The sequence below is a fragment of the Mirounga leonina genome, unplaced genomic scaffold (assembly GCF_011800145.1).
Source record: "Mirounga leonina isolate KUSES-001 unplaced genomic scaffold, KU_Mleo_1.0 Mir_454, whole genome shotgun sequence".
In the NCBI taxonomy this organism is placed as follows: domain Eukaryota; kingdom Metazoa; phylum Chordata; class Mammalia; order Carnivora; family Phocidae; genus Mirounga; species Mirounga leonina.
In genome coordinates, this window is record NW_023270763.1 from 6,222,656 (window position 1) to 6,243,252 (window position 20,597).

General features: G+C 47.3%; 1 protein-coding gene across 1 annotated transcript; it reads right to left on the minus strand.

The window, feature by feature from the left end:
• Positions 1-142: 142 nt before the first annotated feature.
• ATP5MF (ATP synthase membrane subunit f) lies at positions 143-8,329 on the minus strand. The gene is made up of 4 exons (XM_034988416.1): positions 8,225-8,329; positions 2,219-2,326; positions 1,004-1,120; positions 143-291 (listed from the first exon to the last, which is right to left on the minus strand). The coding sequence occupies exons 1-4, from the start codon at positions 8,235-8,237 to the stop codon at positions 263-265; spliced, it is 267 nt and encodes an 88-aa protein (XP_034844307.1). The 5' UTR covers positions 8,238-8,329; the 3' UTR covers positions 143-262.
• Between the last annotated feature and the right edge of the window lie 12,268 nt (positions 8,330-20,597).

The following is a 20,597-nucleotide window of genomic DNA, read 5'->3' on the forward strand; positions in this document are numbered from 1 at the left end:
AAAGCCACGGTGGGCAGCCCACTGGTTCAAAGCCCTGGGCCACGGACAAGAATCGCCCTTTGGGAACTGCAGAGCAGTCTCATCCCCACTGGTACAGCAAGAGCTCCGAGAGGGCAGGGAGATGGCTACACCAGGAAAGCAGTCCGAGTACCAGTCATCTTTTATTGGATGTTAATTCTGAATTAGAATATGAAAGGATTCAAGGGTGCCAGGCAAAGGTCATGGTCAGGAATGCCGAATGTGCCCCCACACTGGGCCCTCTTCAGTGGTACTTGCGTAGCCGCTCATGTTCTGAAGTTAGAAAGGCAAGATGGTAAGTTTCTTTAAAGGTGTAGTGAAAGCACAAGACAACGGCGGGGGGGTAAAGCCATGCTAAGAATTCCTTTCAGGATACAACCCAGAACCTGCCTGCCAGGGTCTCAGCAGAATGAGCAGACGTGGGGGTACAAAGGCACGTCGAGCTAATCTGCAGCCTGGCCAGCCTCATCCTTCCCAGGACACATGCACACTCGGACACAGTCCCCGAGAGCCTGGCCTTCAGAGCTAGCATCACCCCAGCTTTCAGACTGGCGGGGGCTACCGCGGGCACCCTGCTACCCTCTCCCACCCCACAAGCTCCTCTCGGCCTTCAGACCCAGGACAAGCTACGCCTTTCCAGAACACCGCACAGACACTGGATGGTACCACTCCTCTTTCTCTCTTCGCACTGGCTGCTAGGAAGATGAAGCCAAAATTTTCCACCAACCCTCAGCGGAGCCTGCAGCATCTTACAGAATGCTTCCTAAGTACTACTTTTATCAGGGATTCATGTCAGTTTTCCTGTCTTTATTTTCTCTTTGCCACAATTTTCTCACTTCAAATAGCATCCTCTGTACTACATTCTCATAAGTCCCTCCCAATTTTTCAGCTGCCATAGAATGAGGGACTTGTAAACCTGACAGTGAACCAGTCCCACCCAGCAATGAGCAACCCCAGAGGGCAAGGCGACCAGAGAGACACTCACTGAGTTCCTTGTAACAACGACAGTAGTTGAAAAGCACATAAGCTGCCAGCACCATAGAAATCCCAGCAACGCCCCCTTTCTTCACATTGACATACTTGTTGTAATACCGGTAGTAACCTGCAAACGAGAGAGGAGGCCACTGTTTGCTTTTGCGGTGAATGCTTCACACACTGCAAAGTCGAGTCTGGCTTAAATTCAGGGACCCACTTCCGTTCTGACTCTTGAAAGCCACTCACCCTAAATTCACTGGCTGATGAAGGGAAAAGCACCAATGCACTCAGCCTGTTAGCCTTTGATCCTACCTCACCCTCACCTCCAGCCCTACGGATCCCCTTACCCTAATTTGACCAAAAATCCAACCCCAAGTAAAGGCCACTTAGCTGAGGCCGGCTAGGTCTGCCTGTTGGGAAAGAAGGCTTTGTGCGATCATCTCTTTGCTGGGTACCCCCGCCAGTGAGGAAACGGTTTCTGCCCTCTTTGGGGCTTGTAGCTTGGTTGACAAAAAAATCAACGAAATGATTCTAGAAGGCCCTGGTTTATAATAGTGAGAGAAGATAGGAAGTCAGGGACTGTTGTCACTAAGTATGGGGAAAAGGCAGAGAATTCTGATCTGAGCTAAGGAAGGGCCCCTCAGGGCAGAAGGAAAACATGCCACACAAGAGTTACAGGGCGGCCAGGACTGGAAAGAAAAATGGGGGAGGGCGGGGCTCGAAGCCAGAGACTACACAGGCATCCGTGGGTTGATATGGGTCTCTGGTTCCTGGAATGAGGACAGGGGCCCCACGGGACTGATGTGACTGTGCACAGACCTGAAGGGTAGATAATTTCAAACATCCACCCTGGAAGTTTTGCCTGGCAGGGGGACGAGCGCTACCTTACGGACTGATGTCCACTATGCTTCAAACTCTTTCCTCTTTAAAAAGTCTTATGATGTAAAAATGCTTGTAGACGTTTAAGACGAAGGCAGTGGTACCAATTCCAAGCAGCAGAAAACATTTTCTTGGCTGAAGTATCTTAGAGCCAGCCTCTGATAGGACCAATCACCAATCAAACACAGAGCTTCAGGGGCTAAGAATCTGTCCCTGTCCTTCTCTACATAACTTATTGGTCTGAGACAAGGCCTTGACTGCTCAAATTAATTCAGAGCAAAGAGAGACCAGAAGACCTAGGCATCTGCTTTTTTTTTTTTTTTTACACATGGCTGTAGGCTCTGACCTCTTTGAAATGCTCCAGCAATGCCCTTAGGGGTGAAATCCCGCATCAGTATCCAGCTGGGCAGCTCTCCCAGTTTCACATCCATGAGCTTCTTCTCCTTCACTGGTACTGAAAAGGAAGAGCAAAAAACACGCACTGAAAACCCTCCAGTAAGACAAATAGCATCCTTTTATGTCACTTACTTCAACCATTCAATAAAGTCACTACACAGAGGCTGCACACGAAGAATATTATGAATAAATATATCACACCAAATTCACTATTTTAAGCCACAGTGTATATAAAGCGAGTTTTTTTTTTTTAAAGATTTATTTATTTGATAGAGAGAGATAGCGAGAGAAGGAACACAAGCAGGGGGAGTGGGAGAGGGAGAAGCAGGCTTCTTGCGGAGCAGGGAGCCCGATGTGGGGCTCGATCCCAGGACCCTGGGATCATGACCTGAGCTGAAGGCAGACGCCTAATGACTGAGCCACCCAGGCGCCCCTAAAGCAACAGTTCCACTAATGATCAAGATTTGAATAACAGCTTACTGGGAATAACTGTAAAGAGAACGTAAGCACCGTGAGGAATTAAATAATCAGGTGGAGGACAGAATAGAAAAATGATTGCAAAACTAATATTTACATGTACTAGCTCATTTAATCTTCACACCAAGTAGCTGAAGCCTTTATTTTATGAGGAGTGGAGGAGACTGACTCAGAGAAGTTGGGCAACTTGGCCAAGGTCACACAGCATGCAGGCAGTAGGGCAGGGCTCAACCTTAGGTCTGGCTCCCATGCTCCTCAAGACAATCTGATATTTGCCTCAAGCATCCTACCTGGGGCCACAAATGTTAAATGACTTAATAAAAACCACTCCAAATGATCCAATGGGCCCCAGATAATATTCCAATGAGAGTCTGGGGACAGAACAGGAAAGGCTCCTGGCCAGAGCAGGGTAGAACTGTGAATGTTCAGATGCTCAAAAGGAGAGAATGGTCTCCTTTCTCATCCTCCCCACAGAGATCACCTTTAAAAAGCTGCTGAGCAGGTATCCTCTTCAAGGCAAGGAGTTAAAGGCTACTGTCCTTTCTTAAAGATTATCAACCACAGAAGGAGCCAGACCAAATCACTCAAAGAAAGGTTTCTTCTCCATTTTGGGGATCCAAGGAAAAGACTAAGGCTTTGTAAGGACCAGCCTCAAGAGTCCACTGAGGGGAATCCCAGAGATCTCCTGACATTTCCCAACACTTAACAAGGGCAAGGGTTGTTGGGCCGTACAGAAATACAAGGTTTAATGGCAGCTTCTCATCTGCTACGGTCATCTGGAGAACGAGACACTGGGTCCGAATGAACCAGATCCAGTGTTTCAGTGTTTGTCAAGAGGCTACAAGTGAGGGGCACCTGGCTGGCTCAGTCGTTAGGCGTCTGCCTAAGGCGCAGGTCATGATCCCAGGGTCCTGGGATCGAGCCCCACATCAGGCTCCACTCAGTGGGAGGCCTGCTTCTCCCTCTCCCACTCCCCCTGCTTGTGTTCCCTCTCTCGCTGTGTCTCTCTCTGTCAAATAAATAAAATCTTAAAAAAAAAAGAGAGGCCACAAGTGACAGGTGGAGGCATAAGCCTAAGACTTGCATACATAGCTTGAGGGTTATGATTTAGGCTGCCTGTCCCAAACAAACTGGCCCGAACCTTCCATCTAGACTCAATCCAACAAACACGGAGCACCTACTGTATGCCTGGCAGCGTCCTACACACTATGGACACAGCACTGACTGCAGACGAGAGCCCTGCTCTCAGGAGCCAACCTTCTATCGCCAGACAACCATCTCACCCACTCATCTTAGCAGGCTCACCATACTTCCGCCAGACCCCTTTCTGCTTCTTCACCTGAGGGCCTTTGTATGTGCCGCGCTCCTGGATCATCATCACTCGGCCAGCTCAACATAAATGTTATTCCCTAAAAGGCCTCCTTCCCTGTCCATCTTATCTCAAGCACTAGCACTACCTTTCTATATGAGCTCTGAGCTCCAGTTTCCTTGTCTGTAAAATGGCTTATTCCAAGCACTGAATGAGAATCTATGTAAAAGCATTTGGAACAGTACTCAGAACTGTGAAGTGTTAACATTATTCTTGTTGAAATGTCATTAAGGTCTATGTGAAACAAAGAAAAAAGACAAAAGTAGAGAAAGAAATGGCATACAAACCAAACTTAAGGACGTCTTAAGTAACAGGACTTCAGGGATTACTCGCACCCTTTAGTTCTTTTCCAAACAGAAAACTGATGTGAGTAGTTCGGTAATATTTTTGAATATGAGATCGTCTCAAATGAATTTCGGGATACGTTCCAAATCTCTGTTGGAGAGTTTAGTGTCAATGATAGTAATACCACACAATAATGTCATTCGAGAATGACCTGTATCTTTCTGCCACCCTGTCCATGCTATTCCGAGAAAAGTTTAACAAGTACACATTTTTACATGCCAGTTTTGTCTTCACTTGGTTCAGAAGGCCGCAGTCCAAGAATAACTATTCTTGAATAAGAACATAGTCAACACCTTTGCTACAGACTCGAAGCCTTCTTGCATGCAGTGAGGAGCGCAAACATGTCATGCTAAAACCAACTGGCTTTAAATATGGCCACACAGTGGGGAGTGCATGACTAATTTATAAATGGAACTAGAAGGGCCGAATGTTGCGAACTGTTGGCACTGGGTAATGAGTCTGAAGTGTTCATTACATTATTGTTTCCTTCATCTTTGAAATCTTCCATAATAAAAGGTTTAAAAATGCTCTTAATCATAGTACTATGTTGGGAGAGGTGTACAAAAGAAACAGTATTTTAAGTCGAAGTATTTGAGACTGGTATAAGGCTGGTAACTCAAAAAAAAAAAAAATCAGGTCACTTCTGATCCCACAAACTATGAAAACACACTCTGCATTCTCACGACCACATTCAGAGGCTGGCATGGTGCCTTGGCACATCACGGGAGAAAACAGCCAACAATTTAAAATTCATTTTTCTATATATTCAGACCTATAAAGAGGGTTTCCTTAACAAAAACTAAGAAATTTATAAAGACGGGGAAAAATTTCACATTAGGCCTAAGGAGAGCCAAAAACAGCACCACCATAAAACTCCAAGAGATCAACAGATTCATCAGAGATGCATCTACACTTTCTCCAAGACTGTGTGTCTCTCTCAATGGAAGACGAAGACTTTGGTCCTTAGGCAGCCACACTGGAGCCCTCCCCCAGCACTTCCTGCAGTGCTGCACACCCCGCTGCATTCACTGGCTTACACTGGTAGAGGGCAATGAGAGAGAACACAGCAGACTTGGGAGTCCCGTATTCTGGGCTTAGTGCCACTTTGTGGCCGTGCACCCTTGGACAAGTTCCTGCCTTCTGTGCCTCAGTTTCCTCCTTCGTAAAAGAAGGTTAAGAACAGTGGCCACCAGGGCGCCTGGGTGGCTCAGTCGGTTAAGTGACTGCCTTCGGTTCAGGCCATGATCCCAGGGTCCTGGGATCGAGCTCCTCGTCGGGCTCCCTGCTTCTCCCTCTGCTGCTCCCCCTGCCTGTGCTCTCCTGCTCGCTGTCAAATAAATAAATAAAAATCTTAAAAAAAAAAAAAAGAACAGCAGCCACCTTGGTAATTGGCTGTAGGTACTATGTAAATGGAAATTATCTGTCTTTCTGCCTATGAGCTATGTGAAGGTGGGAGCAACCCCACATACAGTTCGTGGTCATAACATACTTTCAGTGAAGGCTGAGAAAGGACCACATGTTCTTGGGAGGGTAGGTGGCTCCCTGGCCTGATTTTATGACTTCAAAGCATACTGTCCACCTATACGGAGAGGCATAAAATGCTAAATGTCTTCTGGGTGCTAAATCCAGCCTAGGGCTGGCCACAGAGTAGCAGATTTCAGAACACTTTTTTTTTTTTTTTTTTTAATTTTTAAAAACCATTCTTAGCTCACAGGCCCTACAAAAACAGATCACAGGAAATCTAGCCCATTGGCCACAGTTTGCTGACCCGATCTCATCTATTGCTGTTAATTCATATTTCCATCACTTTATTTGCTAATGAACTAGTGGCTTTATGTTCTGGCGACAGACACCAGCTAAAAGATAGTCAGTACTTAAAAGACTTGGACTTCAACTCCTTCACCTAGGGTGATGCTGAATGGGCCAGATGTGACCCTGCTCAAAGGTCACAGAGTGGAAGCTGAGATGACCAGTACTCAACAGCAGGTCAGGCAGTGTTTCAAGTACCTTACACGTACTAAATTGTTTAATCCTTAGTCCACAATGCTCATCACTTCGCTCTACTTAAATAAGATGCCAAGTCTCAATGCTTCCTTTTCACATGTCCTCTTGTTTAAACAATACAACCACCGCTGATAAATATTCTCATACCTGTTTTTTACAGATGGGAAAAACAGCATCATTCTCATCTTTTCTGATCCCCTCTTCATTTCTCCAGGCTGATATTAAGAATATAGAAACTGCGGGGCGGGGGGGGGGGGGGCGTCTGGGGGGCTCAGTCGTTAAGCGTCTGCCTTCAGCTGGGGTCATGATCCAGGGGTCCTGGGATCAAGCCCCACATCCGGCTCCCTGCTCTGCGGAAAGCCTGCTTCTCCCTCTCCCACTCCCCCTACTTGTGCTCCCTCTTTCGCTATGTCCCTCTCTGTCAAATAAATAAAATCTTTAAAGAAAAAAAAGAATATAGAAACTGGGTAAAACAGGGGCGCCTGGGTGGCTCAGATGGTTAAGTGTCTGCCTTCGGTTCAGGTCATGATCTCAGGGTCCTGGGATCGAGACCCCCGTAAGGTTCCCTACTCAGCTGGAAGTCTGCTTCTCTCTCTCCCTCTACTCCTCCTCCCTGCTTGTACTCTCTCACTCTCTCTGTCGAATAAATATTAAAAAAAAAAAGAAAGAAACTGGGTAAAACAGGTTAATCAAAATTCTGCCTCAGGCAGGCCACACCACATCTCTGACCCTTATTTTCATCTTTAAAATGGGATCAACGTTCCAGACAGGGACTTAATGACAAGGCTAATGTGAGAGGCTCTAGAGCTAAAACATGGTTTCCGTACTAAAAATAAATAAATAAATAAAATCAGTGTGCACAAGGGAGCCTGGGTGGCTCTGTCGTTAAGCGTCTGCCTTCGGCTCAAGTCACGATCTCAGGGTCCTGGGATCGAGCCCCACATCCGGCTCCCTGCTCCGCGGGAAGCCTGCTTCTCCATCTCCCATTCCCCCTGCTTGTGTTCCCTCTCGCTGTGTCTCTCTCTGTCAAATAAATAAATAAAATCTTAAAAATAAATAAATAAATAAAACCTTTAAAAAAAAAATCAGTGTGCACAGTCTGAGACGTGTAGATTTATACACGCATGTCACTGAAAAGCCTGCAGATCATAAGGCCATCCTTGAGATTAAAGCTCAGTTTACCACGAGGCCTCAGACCCCTAGGTTTGCATCCTGCTCAGCCCTCTCACTAGTTGTGACCTTGAATAAATCACGTCACCTCTCTCAGCCTATTCAACGCGTATTCCACATATATGCGTCCAACCTGACATGGTATCAGGCACCGTCCCAGGCGTTCGCTCCTCCTGGAGCTTAATTTGAGCTTCAGCTTTGGAAAGGGCAGAAACTGCGCCTAGGGTTCAAATGCAAAGCGCTTGGGCTGCAACGGGGTCAATATTCTTCAACGAGGAGGAAGGATGGCCGGAGGTGGTGCATTCCCAAGCTCGCAGACGCGTCCCCCGGCTGCCGTCACCCCCGCAACTGCAGCCGAGAGACGCGGGCCCTGGGGCAGGCGGGCTGCGCGCTGAGCGAGCGCAGGGTAGAACGGTGCAGGGCCCTGGGCAAAGGGCTCGGTGCCCCTCCGGTGAGGCCATAGGGAAGGCCCTGAGCGAAGGGCAGGCGGCTCCGCAGCCCCCTCCCCTCCCAGTGCAGCTCTGAGCCCCGAACCCCGGACCACGGGTCCTGCCCTCAACCTTGCAACCTTAACCGGTTACAGGTACTCACCGACTGACGCCATCTTGGAGTCCTGGGTGTCCGCTCTGCCAGGCCGCGCAAGGACTCCTGGGTAGGGAGCGCGCGCCCCTGCTGGCGAGGGGAGCAGAGGTTCATGGGAAGCAGGTCGCGGTTTGTACGTGTCTGGAGCTGCAAGTGCACCATGGGGTGAAGGGCAAAGTCTCTGGAGGGCAAAGCCCCGGGATTCCGCAGTAGGGAGAGGGGCTGGGGGCGGAGGGATAGGGAGATGGCGGACGGGATGGTGATAGTAGGGCTCAGCTTGGGCTTCCCATCCTAGGAGAGAGGAGGCTGGCAGGGACCAAAAAATGGGAAGCAAGGAGAAAAGAGCATCCTGGCTTTCTTACTTTGTCGCCTTGAAAAGGCCACGATAACCATTCCTGGTTCAGGAATTCTGACTTGGGCTGGACGCTTCGATTCCCTGAACTGCACTTCCTTCTCTAAAGTGGGATGCAATACAGCAGGCACCAGCAGACAGCGGCAGGGGAGTGGCCTGCCTCAGGGAACTTTAGGATTCCAGTTTTCTTCCCTATTCAAGAAAGAGTCTAAGTGTAAAAAACAGAAGGATTTGTGGAAATAAATAAATAAGGGTTTGTGGTTATATGAAAAACCAGGAATGCAAACAAACTCTGGAGTCACCATGCACAGTGTTCCCCAAGACCCATGATTTCTAAGCCTTAGCCATTCATCTTCAGAAGAAAACAGGGACAAAGAAGGGGTGAATTCCCGGGATCTTGCTGTCCCTGGAGCACCACGTAAACCCTCTGGGCTAGAGGCTCAGTGCCAGGATCCATGCCCTCAGCAAGAGGGTTGTAATTTACTCCCTTCATAGGTCCATCAAGAAACTGGACTCCTCGCTGGGGCAGAGATCCATTTTCTTGATATTTGTCTCCTCATAGCAGTTTAATTCATTTGAAATACTTTTTCTTCCTTTCTCTTAGAACCAAAACAAACAAAAAAACCCATGCTCTCTGAGGTGGCTTTAGATGGCATGTTCATGTGTTTCTGGAAAATTTCTTCTCCAGTCCTGATAAGTTCAACAAGTTGTCACCAGCAATGCATGGGGGTGTGGGAGTAGGAGGCATCATACCCATTAACATGGTTCTTTTTTTTTTTCTTTCTGGTTTTTTGGGTTTTTTTAGAGAGGGAGAGAGAGAGGGAAGGGCAGAGGGAAAGGGAAAGAGAGAATCTTGAGCAGGCTCCATGCCCAGCGTGGAGCCTGACGTGGGGCTGGATCACACAATGCTGAGATCATGACCTGAGCTGAAATCAAGAGTCAGACACTTAACCAACAGACCCACCCAGGCGCCCCCCATTAAGATTTGTTCTAAAGGGATTTGCATTTCTGGGGGTGACATTGGGATCTGGTTTCCAGAGGGGATGGGGCAACTTTCTGTTAGACAAAACGCTGTGGCCATTTCAGCTTTGGTGTCCTTGAATGACCTTTCTTCGGAAATAATAGGGGTGCCTCTCACCAGGGAGAACCACCCCATAACAGGGAGCTCCTTGACAAAGGCTATTGTGATCATTGTCTCATCCTCCGTGGTGCTGGGGGGTAGGGATCATTAACTTCACTTATCAAACAAGATTCCTTGTGGTCCTTTTCATATCGTCAAGTACACTGATGGACACTAACCATCAGTGGTCAGCTTACTTTTCTGCTTCTTCCACTATAAATTGAGCTCCTTGGGTGCCTGGGTGGCTCAGTTGGCTAAGCGACTGCCTTCGGCTCAGGTCATGATCCTGGAGTCCCAGGATGGAGTCCCGCATCCAGCTCCCTGCTCAGCGGGGAGTCTGCTTCTCCCTCTGACCCTCCCCTCTCTCATGCTCTCTCTCTCTCTCATTCTCTCTCAAATAAAATTTAAAAATAAATAAATAAATGCAGATCTTTTAAATAAATAAATAAATAAATAAATAAATAAATTGAGCTCCTAAAAATAAAGCTGTTTCTGAACTCAAAGTCTGGCTGTCTCATTCAAGATGTTCAATAGGTGTTTGTTAAATTATTGTGTGAGAAAAGAGAGGTAAATGAGCAGAACAATAAATGAAAGAATCACAGAGATAGAAAGCAATTGAAGAAGTCCCTATGCTCAGTACGTCAGAAATGCAAGGAGCACCACGGCATGGCATCTTAGCACACCAGGTGGGAATAAGGCCCCAAATGCATTTCTAGTACAATCAGAAGGTGTAAAAAAAAAAAAAATCATGGAGTGGGGGAGGAGCAGAGTTCTAATGGCAAGGAGGCATAAAGGGGGAGTGCAGTGAGGATTCACCTGGTACACAGAGGTGGCCACCAGTATGAGGTGAGAGGAGTTGAAGAGTGAACAGAGAAATCCTGGAGGATCTGATTTATATGCAATGAAAGGGAAATAGGACAGAAGGATGGTGACAAGGGAGAGAGCAAGTTAAAAGAACACAGAAAACAAGAAATGAGATTATCAAATATCAAGAAGCCTTGATCTTGAACTTCAGGTTTCCAGAATTAGGAGAAATAAATTTCTGTTATTTTTATTTTTATTTTCTTTAAGTAGGCTCCAGGCTCAGCATGGAACCTAACACCAGGCTTGAACTCATGACCCTGAGATCAAGAGTCAGACAACTGACTGAGCCACCCAGGCGCCCCTCTTTTAAAAGGCACAAAGATTAGAAATGAAATTTATACCATAAATCATGAAGACAAAATGAGAAATGAGGCAACATAAAAATAAATTGTAAAAGGTGGTTGAAAAAATTAAAAATGGGAATCAACAAACATATAGCACATTATGAAGAGAATTCAAGAGACAGGGCTGTAGACAAGGAATGATGTTGAAAACACAACTGAAAAGCAAAAAAAATAGTACAAAATATCTCAAGATCAAGGTGCCTGCAGATTCGATTCTTGGTGAGGGCTCTCTTCCTGGCTTGCAGATGGCTGCCTTCTCATTGTTATCTTCACATGGCAGAGAGCCTCTTTCCTGGCTGCCTTCTCATTGTATCTTTACATGGCAGAGAGCCTCTTTCCTGTGTCTCTTACAAAGGTGCTGATTCCATCATGAAGGCTCCATCCTCATGACTTATTTATCTCCCAAAGACAACTCCTCCCAGTACCATCGCATTAAGGATTAGGGTTTCAACATATGAATTTTTTTAAAGATTATTTATTTATTTCTAGAGAGAGCTTACAGGGGGGAGGGGTAGAGGGAAAAGGAGAGAGAGTCTTATTTTTTTTAATATTTTATTAATTTATTTGACAGAGAGAGAGGAAGAGACAGCACAAGCAGGGGAAGTGGCAGGCAGAGGGAGAGGGAGAGGGAAGCAGTCTCCCCACTGAGCAGGAAGCTGGACGTGGGGCTGGATCCCAGAACTCTGGGGTCATGACCTGAGCCGAAGGCAGACGCTTAACTGACTGAGCCACCCAGGCGCTCTGGGTACTGTTAACTTTAATTCTGTACTGGGGAAGCAATAATTATGTAATAATTGAGATAATTAAGATACTGGCATAGTATCTTCGATACGAACACAATGCAATATTTAAAGTTATGATTGAAAAGATTAGGCAAAAATGAAATACTTAAGTAAAATAGATTCTGAAATGGTATTTATGATATTTATTTATTTATTTAAAAAGTAGGCTCCACACCCGACATGGGGCTTGAACTCACAACCCTGGGATCTAGAGTCCCATGCTCCACCAATTGACCCAGGCAGGTGCCCCGAAATGGTATTTATGATTTTTTAAATAATTATTTAAGACAAAATTCTTACAAGTAGATAATATCTGAAGGGAACATTAAAATATCCTTGTTAAATGATGGGGCTTTTGGGTGCCTGGGTGGCTCAGTTGGTTAAGCGACCGCCTTCGGCTCAGGTCATGATCCTAGAGTCCCTGGATCGAGTCCCGCATCGGGCTCCCTGCTTAGCAGGGAGCCTGCTTCTCCCTCTGACCCTCCCCGCTCTCAGGTGCTCTCTCTCTCTCTCTCATTCTCTCTGTCTCAAATAAATAAATAAAAATCTTTAAAAAAAAATGATGGGGCTTTGGTGTTTTGTTCATATAAAATTTTCTTTTAGTAAGGTTGTATTTTTAGGATCCCCTACAGTTCTGTACAAACTCTGGGCTCCCCAACAAGCTGAAAATGTATGGCTCTGACCCTAAACTGCAAATCAAAGGTTTTGAGAACTGAACTAGAGTAAACAACTACCCAGGTCCCAGACCTACCTGTGCATGGTGCACATGCAGGACAAATCCAAAAAACACTGTAGAGCATTGGACAAAATCCAACACCCATTCATGATAAAAACTCTTGGTAAACTAGGAACAAGGTGGAACTTTCTCAACTTGATAAAGACTATGTATAAAAAACCTCCAGCCAACATCATATTCAATGAAGAAACTAGAACCTTTCCCACTAAGATCAGGAACAAGGTGAGGATGTCCCCTCCCACCACTCCTTTTCAACATGGCACTGGAAGTCCCTGCTAATGCAATAAGGCAAGGTATACAAATTTCAAAGAAAGATGTAAAACTGTCATTATTCACAGATGACATGATCATCTATGTAGAAATTAAGAACACTCCTGGGACTAGTAAGTGATTAATAGCAAGGTTGCAGGTACAAGGTTAATATACAAAGGTCAACTGCTTTCCTATATACCAAGAATGAACAGATGGAACTTGAAATTAAAAACACAGTATCATTTACATTAGCACCAAAAACTATGAAATACCTAGGTATACATCTAGCAAAATATGTACAAGATCTATGCGAGGAAAACTATAAAACTCTGATGAAACCATCCAAGAACTAAATACATGGAGAGATATTTCATGATCATGGATAGGAAGACAATATTGTCAAGATGTCAGTTCTTCCCAGCTTGATCTATAGATTCAATCGCAATCAAAACTCGGCAACTTATTTTGTGGATGTGGACAAACTGATTCTACAGGATGGCTAGGAAGAAAGTTGGGTAACAAAATCATGCTCCTTGATGTTAACCCAAAGGAGGTGAAAACATATCTACACAAAAACCTGCATATGAATGTTTATAGCAGGTGTATTCATAATTGCCCAAACTTGGAAGCAACCAAGATGTCCTTACGTAGGTGAATGGATAGCTCAAATGGTCCATCCCAGACAATGGAATATTATTCAGCATTAAAAAGAAATGAGCTTTCAAGCCATAGAAAGATATGGTGCATATTACTAAGTGAAAGAAGCCAACGTGAGAAGGCTTCATACTGTATAATTCCAACCATATGACATTCTGGAAAAGGCAACATTATGAAAAGAAGAGTGGTTGCCAGAGGTGGAGGCAGGGAGAGATGAAAAGGAAGAGCACAGATGATTTTAAGGGCACTGAAAATACTCTGCATATTATTATAATGGATATATGCCATTATGCATTTGCCCAAACCCATAAAATATACAGCAAGGGTTAATTCTAAGGTAAACTACAGACTTTAGATGACTATGATGTGTCAATGTAGGTTTATTCTCAGCAAAAAAAATTTCATCATTCCAGCGAGTGATTTTGATAATGGGGAAGGCTATGAATGTATGGAGACAAGGGGTATATGGGAAGTCTCTGCACCTCTTTCTAAATTCTGTTGTAAACCCCAAACTGCTCTAAAAAATGATTTTAAAAAAATTCATCAAGTGCCAACCACAGGTTACTGGTGGTATCTCTCCAGAAAAAACTTGAGCTGCAAGGTATTGGGCATGGTTTTCTTACCGAGTTACCTGTCTGGGTTTTGTAGGAGTGCTCTGTTTTCTGTATTTTTTTCCTCTGCTTCTTGAATTCTTTCTTTTTTAAAAAAAATATTTTATTTATTTAACTGAGAGAGTGAGAGAGAGAGAGAGAACATAAGCAGGGGCAGACTCCCCTGCTGAGCAGGGAACCCAATGTGGGGCTCCATCCAAGGACCCTGGGATCATGACCTAAGCCAAAGGCAGATGCTTTCCGACTGAGCCACCCACGTGGCCCTTGAATTATTTCTTTTAATAACTTCACCTCCTTTGATTGTCTTTGCTCATTTTCCTCCCATTCTTTATTATTTGGAATAACTTCCTTAGGAGAATCTTTTGCATGTTTCTTTAAAGATTTTTCTGCTTTGACTTCCATTAATATTCTGATGTTGTAAGCACTTCTTGCCTGTTACTAGAGGTATTTTGAACAACTAACTGCTGGCTCCCATGTTCAATTGATACCTTTTTATGGAGATAAAAGTTCCTAATATCCCATCCATCTTACCAGGTTTCCTTAGCAAAAATCTATACACTCCACCCATTAAAGAATGCCTGGGACTCTTCTAAACCATACCCTGAAGTCCTGATGATTAATAGTCCACACTGGATCCAAAAGGCTGCCTCTCTGCACCTGTCAAAACTAGCTGTCAAAATCTGTTCTAGTCTCCCTCTGCACAGCATGACCCTCAGTTACTTCACTCAGTTATCTATAATACTAGAGGGCTTTCTTGACATGACACAGTATAATTTAACATTAAAATGATCGCATGAAACAATACACATTTGCAAAAACTATAAAAACAAAGAGTATGATTGTCAATCCTGAATGGCTTTTGAGCTCAGTTTTTTTTGTTCATTTAATCTCAGACACTGGGTATTCTCCAGTGGTTCAGAAGTTGCCATTGGGATATTTTCCTCTCCCGAAACGGGGACTGTCCCTTACCTGCAGAGCTAAACATCGAGGCACTGACACCCCCAATTTTTCATCTCTACAGTGAGCGGCGTCCCGCGTTCCCGGCACTCAGGAAAGCAGGACTCAGTAGCTCCCCTGGTGGCTCCAGACGGATAGGCACAGGGAACCGGAGCTGTGGGTATTAGCGGGGCGGGAAGCCTGGCACTGAGGGCTGGACCCCGGAGACACGAGCGCGGGGAGCAGCAGCCCCAGCCCTGGTCAGAGATGGGGGACGCGGTGTCGGAGGGGAAGGTGGGCGCGGGAAATCCAACACCTGAGTCTCTGCCTGTGAAACGGACTAGGGGGCTGGCCTAAGGGCAGATTCCTCAGCAGAGTCAGCTTTAAAGGGCTTCTGGAAGGAAGAGATCAGCAGAAGGCCCAGAGCTGGAGACCCCTCTCTCCGCGCCCAGACCCTCTCTGTCCAGTATCCGGCCGGCCACCTGGGCTTTTTTTTTTTAAGATTTTATTTATTTATTTGACACACAGAGAGAAAGCACAAGTGGGCAGAGAGAGAGGCAGAAGCAGGCTCTCCACTGAGCAGGGAGCCCGATGCGGGACTCGATCCCGGGACTCCAGGATCATGACCTGAGCCGAAGGCAGTCGCTTAACCAACTGAGCCACCCAGGCGCCCCACCTGGGCTTTTATCGTTGCCCTTCATAAGCCTGGCCAGTTGGAGATCGAGGCTCTGGGAGCGTCACAATGGGACCCTCTTGACTCAATCCGTTGAGGACCCTCTAAGCTGCCCCCTTCTTCTCCCTGCGCTGAACGACCTATTCCGCCGCATTCTTCCCCTTCCAGCTCTGCCTCCGTCTCCCTGGTCCTGCCTGCTCTCCGTCCCGTGGAGAACCAGAAGATGTCCCACATTCCCCAGAGAAATCGCAGCGGCTGGAGCCAGGACTTGCAATGATCAAGACGTCGGGTGGGTTAGAGGAAATCCCCTAAGTCCGGGGTCCGCATGGCAGCGCTTCCTCCCTGGGCCGGCTGCTTGGGGGATCAAGGTCAAGCCCGGGGTTAAGGCAAGTGGAGGAGCCTCCTGGAGACCCGGTCCTCTCTCCGGGGCCCACGATCCCGACTCCGCCCCTTCCGGAGCTCCGCCCACGGTGAGCGGGCGGTCTCCATGGTGACAGTAAACAAGCCTCGGCTCCGCCCTGTAACCCAGAAGGACAACGCACAAACCCGGATGGGAGGAACCGGCCCTTCGCGAAAGGGAGCCCACGTGGGGGCGAGGCCCTGGCCTCGGCGACCTGGGGCTCGGGACACCCGGACCTGGGCTCCGCGGGGAGGGGCTACAGTCCTCAGGAAGGGGCAACAGCTCCCGGGAGAACCAGGAATCCAGCTCCCAGGGAAGTCGATGGAGCCCCGATGTGTACGTGGCCCCACCCGGCAGAACTGGGGAAGGTGCGGGGTGGGGGTGGGGGTGGGGGGCCGCTTGCCAGGCAAGACCTCCTGGGCCTAGCGTTGTCCTGAATGGGAGCAGGGGCTGAGAAGGAGGAGGAGCACGGTGAGTGGGACTCGAGCATTGGAGGGTCTGCTGTTTCACTGATAAATCTGTACTTTGAAATCAGAGTACACACATCATTTAAAGGGTTCAATCTTTTAGAATTCTTGTTTTTTTTTAAAAACAGCACCTTTGTATCCTTCGTTCCATTTCGTTTCCTACAGAACACGCGTGTCCAACCTGCCACTTGATTATTGCCCCCCCTCCCCCCAGCACTGCTACGCGTATTTCACTTACTGTCCTCTCGCCCTCTTTGGGGCCCTGCGATCTCTACATCTGTCTCCTGTTCTAGGAATGATGGCTTTCTTAAGTTTGGAACGTGCTGCCCATTTTTATTCTGTTACCAGTCCTCCTGATGTGTTGTGCTCTGAGAGTATTTTTAGGTAAACTTTTGTCTTTTTTCTTTCTTTCCTTTTTAAACAATTGTTTGCTTTCTTCAAAATAATTCTTTGTATCAGACGACTTCTCTTGAAACAGTTTCTTTGTAGGAGATAGTTATCTTATCCCTATCTGGAGAAAAAGTAAGTTATCTGACACCATAACACTGTGTTGTTCAGTATGGTAACCATGAGTTGCTTTTACATTTAAATATGAATTTTTTTCAGGGGCACCTGGGTGGCTCACTTGGTTGGGCTTCCAACTCTTGATTTCTAGGTCATGGTTTCAGGGTCTTGGGATCCAGCCCCCTGCATCTGCTCTGAGCTGGGTACGAATCTGCTTGAGATTCTGCTTCTTCCTCCCCCTTTGCTCCTCCCCCAACTGGGGCTGGCACTCTCTCAAATAAATAAATATCTTTTTAAAAATATGAATTTTTAAACCTTTTTTAAGGATTTATTTGAGATAGCGAGCATGGTGCAGGTAGGGGGCAGAGGGAAAGAGAGCGAGAAACCCAAGCAGACGCCCCACTGAGCACAGAGGCCCAGGAGGGGCTCCATCCCGCATCGCTGAGACCATGACCCACACTGAAACCAAGAGTCTGACACTTAACCAACTGTGCCACCCAGGTGCCCCTGAATTTTTTTTTTTTAGAGAGAGAGCGCATGTGCCAGCAGGGGGAGGGGGAAGGGGAGGGGCAAAGGGGGGGGGAGAGAGAGAATCTTAAGCAGGCCCCACCTCCAGCGAGGAGCCCCGCAGGGCTCCATATCAGCACCGTGAGATCATGACGTGAGATGAAATCAAGAGTTCGCCAGGTAACCAACTGAGCTACCCAGGCACCCCTAAGTTTAAATGTGAATTAAGCAATTTTTTTTTAAAGATTTATTTATTATTTGTTTGACAGAGAGAGACACAGCGAGAGAGGGAACACAAGCAGGGGGAGTGGGAGAGGGAGAAGCAGGCTTCCCGCGGAGCAGGGAGCCTGATGCAGGGCTCGATCCCAGGACCCTGGGATCATGACCTGAGGCGAAGGCAGACGCTTAACGACTGAGCCACCCAGGCGCCCCTAGAATAACTCTGTATGAACAGATTTGGTCCTGAGGGAAATCTAATTGCCCCTCTCCTTCATATGAATTTGATTTCTCAGTCACTGGCAGGGCTATGTTTCTTTGGATCGCCTTCTGCTGATGTCTCAGCTTACGGAGTCAAACTTTTGGGCAGGTTACTGTAGGATTCGGGAACACCACTCAGTGTTCAGTAGCAGGGCTGGGGTAATAAAGGTTGTTGGGTCGACGAAACATCCAAGACGTGGATATGGCCAGAGAAGAAAGGAAACATCCAGAGAGGCAGGCAGGTCCAGCTGATGAGTTCTCCAGGAGAGGTGAATGTTAGGGAATCAGGAGTTACAGAGTCACCACGTGGTGAGCAAAAGCAGGATAAGAAACATGGCCCTCAGCAAGGATGAGAAAGAATATCAAGGAAAGGTATTGGCTTCACACTCCCTTCCTTCCCCTGCAGTACCCTTTCCTCTCTCCTCCACTACTGAAATTCTATTTCTCCTTCAACTTCAGCTCAAATGCCGCCTCCACCAGGAAGGCTCCCTGAGTTGCATGGCTGACATCCAGTCCCCCTACCTCGGCCCCACCCCGCCACCCCACGTCTTTCTTTAACACCTCTTTCTTGTCCTTCACAGGCTGTCTCAGTTACAGGCAGTCAGTTGTGGTCTGTCACATGCAATAAATAGCAACTCCATTAGGACAAGAACAGTATCTTTAAAAAAAAATTAATCCCCATGTCTCTCAGCATGGTGTATTACACACAGGAAGTCATTAATAAATGTTCACTGATTGAATGACCTCAAAAATTCATTAGGAGAAACAGCACTAGGTGCAGAATAGGGCATTTGAATCACTCAGCCATTCGGTTACTACGTACTGACCATGTGACCCATGTGCATGGGTACTGGGAGCACAGCCCTGAACAAAAGAGACAAAAACGTTCATCCCCAGGGAACTTACACTGCAGTTATGTATTAGTTTTCTGATTGTGTGCACTTGCGGATTCCCCACCCCCACCCCGGGTGTGTTCTAATGGAGAAGTTCCCCAAGAGGTGCCTTGTCTCACCTTAAAATCTTCATGACACCACATCTTACATTCAGAGAATGGGTTGTTACCCGGTTACCCACCAGGGGCACTACCGTTACGGAATGGATCGCCCGACAGAAGATCCAAGCGGCACCCGGAGATCTTGGAGGACAGGAGGTTTATTTAACGCCAGCGGGCTCAGAGGAGCGTGGTCTCCAAAGGTCTGAGCCCCGAGCACAAAGGGGGCAATTTGTACACTTCTACTTCCGCACACTTGGCACTTTTGGTGCATGTGCGGAGCGGGGCAGGGAGAAGAACCAGAAAGAGCGCCGGGGCAAGGACTGGGACTCTCGTTGGCTCAGTTGGCCATCTTAGGACACAAATTGTCCTTATCATCCCCCGCTTTGATGCCCCTTTAAACACCTAGTTTAGAGGGCATCATTCTGTTTGACTCTGAGGGTGGACTGCAAGGCTTGGGGCGAACATGGACTTAATCATAAACAACACACCAGGTAGCAGAAGACCAGGACTGGCTGAGGCCAGGAAAACCATGGTGAAATGCGCTCAGGAGTAGACAGCAGAGGGCCAGTAAAAGTGGGATCTATGACCTTAGGTAGGAGCCTCTAGGGGAAAGTCTAGTCAGGAGGGGCAACAGTGTAGAATCTGACTCGCAAGATGAGGGAAATCACACCGAAGCCGGAGTGAGTTCGTGAAGTCTGGCTGGACTCTCCACTGGTGCGGCTCCTCATCCAAATGATGAGCTTTCTTCTTTCTTCCAGTCTTTGACCCAAACTGAGTCCCCTGTCTGGAAGAAGTGTACCTGAGACCCTGAAGAGTTTGGGGCCCTCTCAAAGGTGTACTTTTGTAATTTATTTAGGGTAGCCCCCAGGGCCTGAAGCTGCTCCTTTATCCCTTTATCTCCAACCTGATGCAAGTTTCCTGGAAGGCTTCCCAAGCATGGGGGAGGCCATCCATATATTAATTCGAATGGGGAGAAACCTGATGTCCCGGGCGTGCAGCGAGCACACAGGAGAGCTAGGGGTAGCAGATCCAGCCATGGAAGTTAGTCTCCTGACAAAACTTTGCTAAGGTTCCCTTGAGGGTGTGAATCATTCACTCTACTGTTCAGAGACCCTGTCTCCTCTTGCCTTGGGTTCAATCGGAGGCTAGTGTGTCCAGTGGGCTCAAAGGTTATCTGAGCCCTAAGCTTGGAGAGTATGTCTCAGCCCAGGAGAGGGATGGGGCAATCAGGCAGATAAAGGAATTCATGTTGGACCCTGGGGCCCCCTGAATTCACACTGGCGAGCCTGGCAAAAGGGCTGTTATATCGCCCGCATGCCAGTGGCCCCAAGGATGGTCGCAATCCTTTTGCTGAAAGGGGCCACTGGGGAGGTGACAACAGAGTGCTCGGCCCCAGTATCAACCATAAAAGTCACTGGTTGGCCCCCCACCTTCATTCTGACCTTGGGCTCCTGGGGGCCAAGGAGGAAAGAGCCCAGTCCCCCTCAGTCTCCATTATCACAAGGCCTATGAGGTCCTCCTCTCGGGGGTTCTTCCTTGTAGCGGCTGGACTTTTGAGCCTTTCCCCAGTTGGAACATTCATTTTCCAATGCCCTTTCTCTTTACAGTAGGCACATTGATCCCTTGCCAAGGGGGTTCTGGGCTTCCCCCCTTTCGGTGGTTGGGGTCTCCCCGTCTTTGTGTTGTCCTTTTCTTTCAGGGTGGCA

Coding starts and splice junctions, on each gene's coding strand:
- ATP5MF (XM_034988416.1), bottom strand. Junction 1,121..2,218: donor TGCTGGAGCATTTCAAAGAG/GTCAGAGCCTAC, acceptor TCTCGTTTGCAG/GTTACTACCGGTATTACAAC. Junction 292..1,003: donor TCGTTGTTACAAGGAACTCA/GTGAGTGTCTCT, acceptor TTCTAACTTCAG/AACATGAGCGGCTACGCAAG.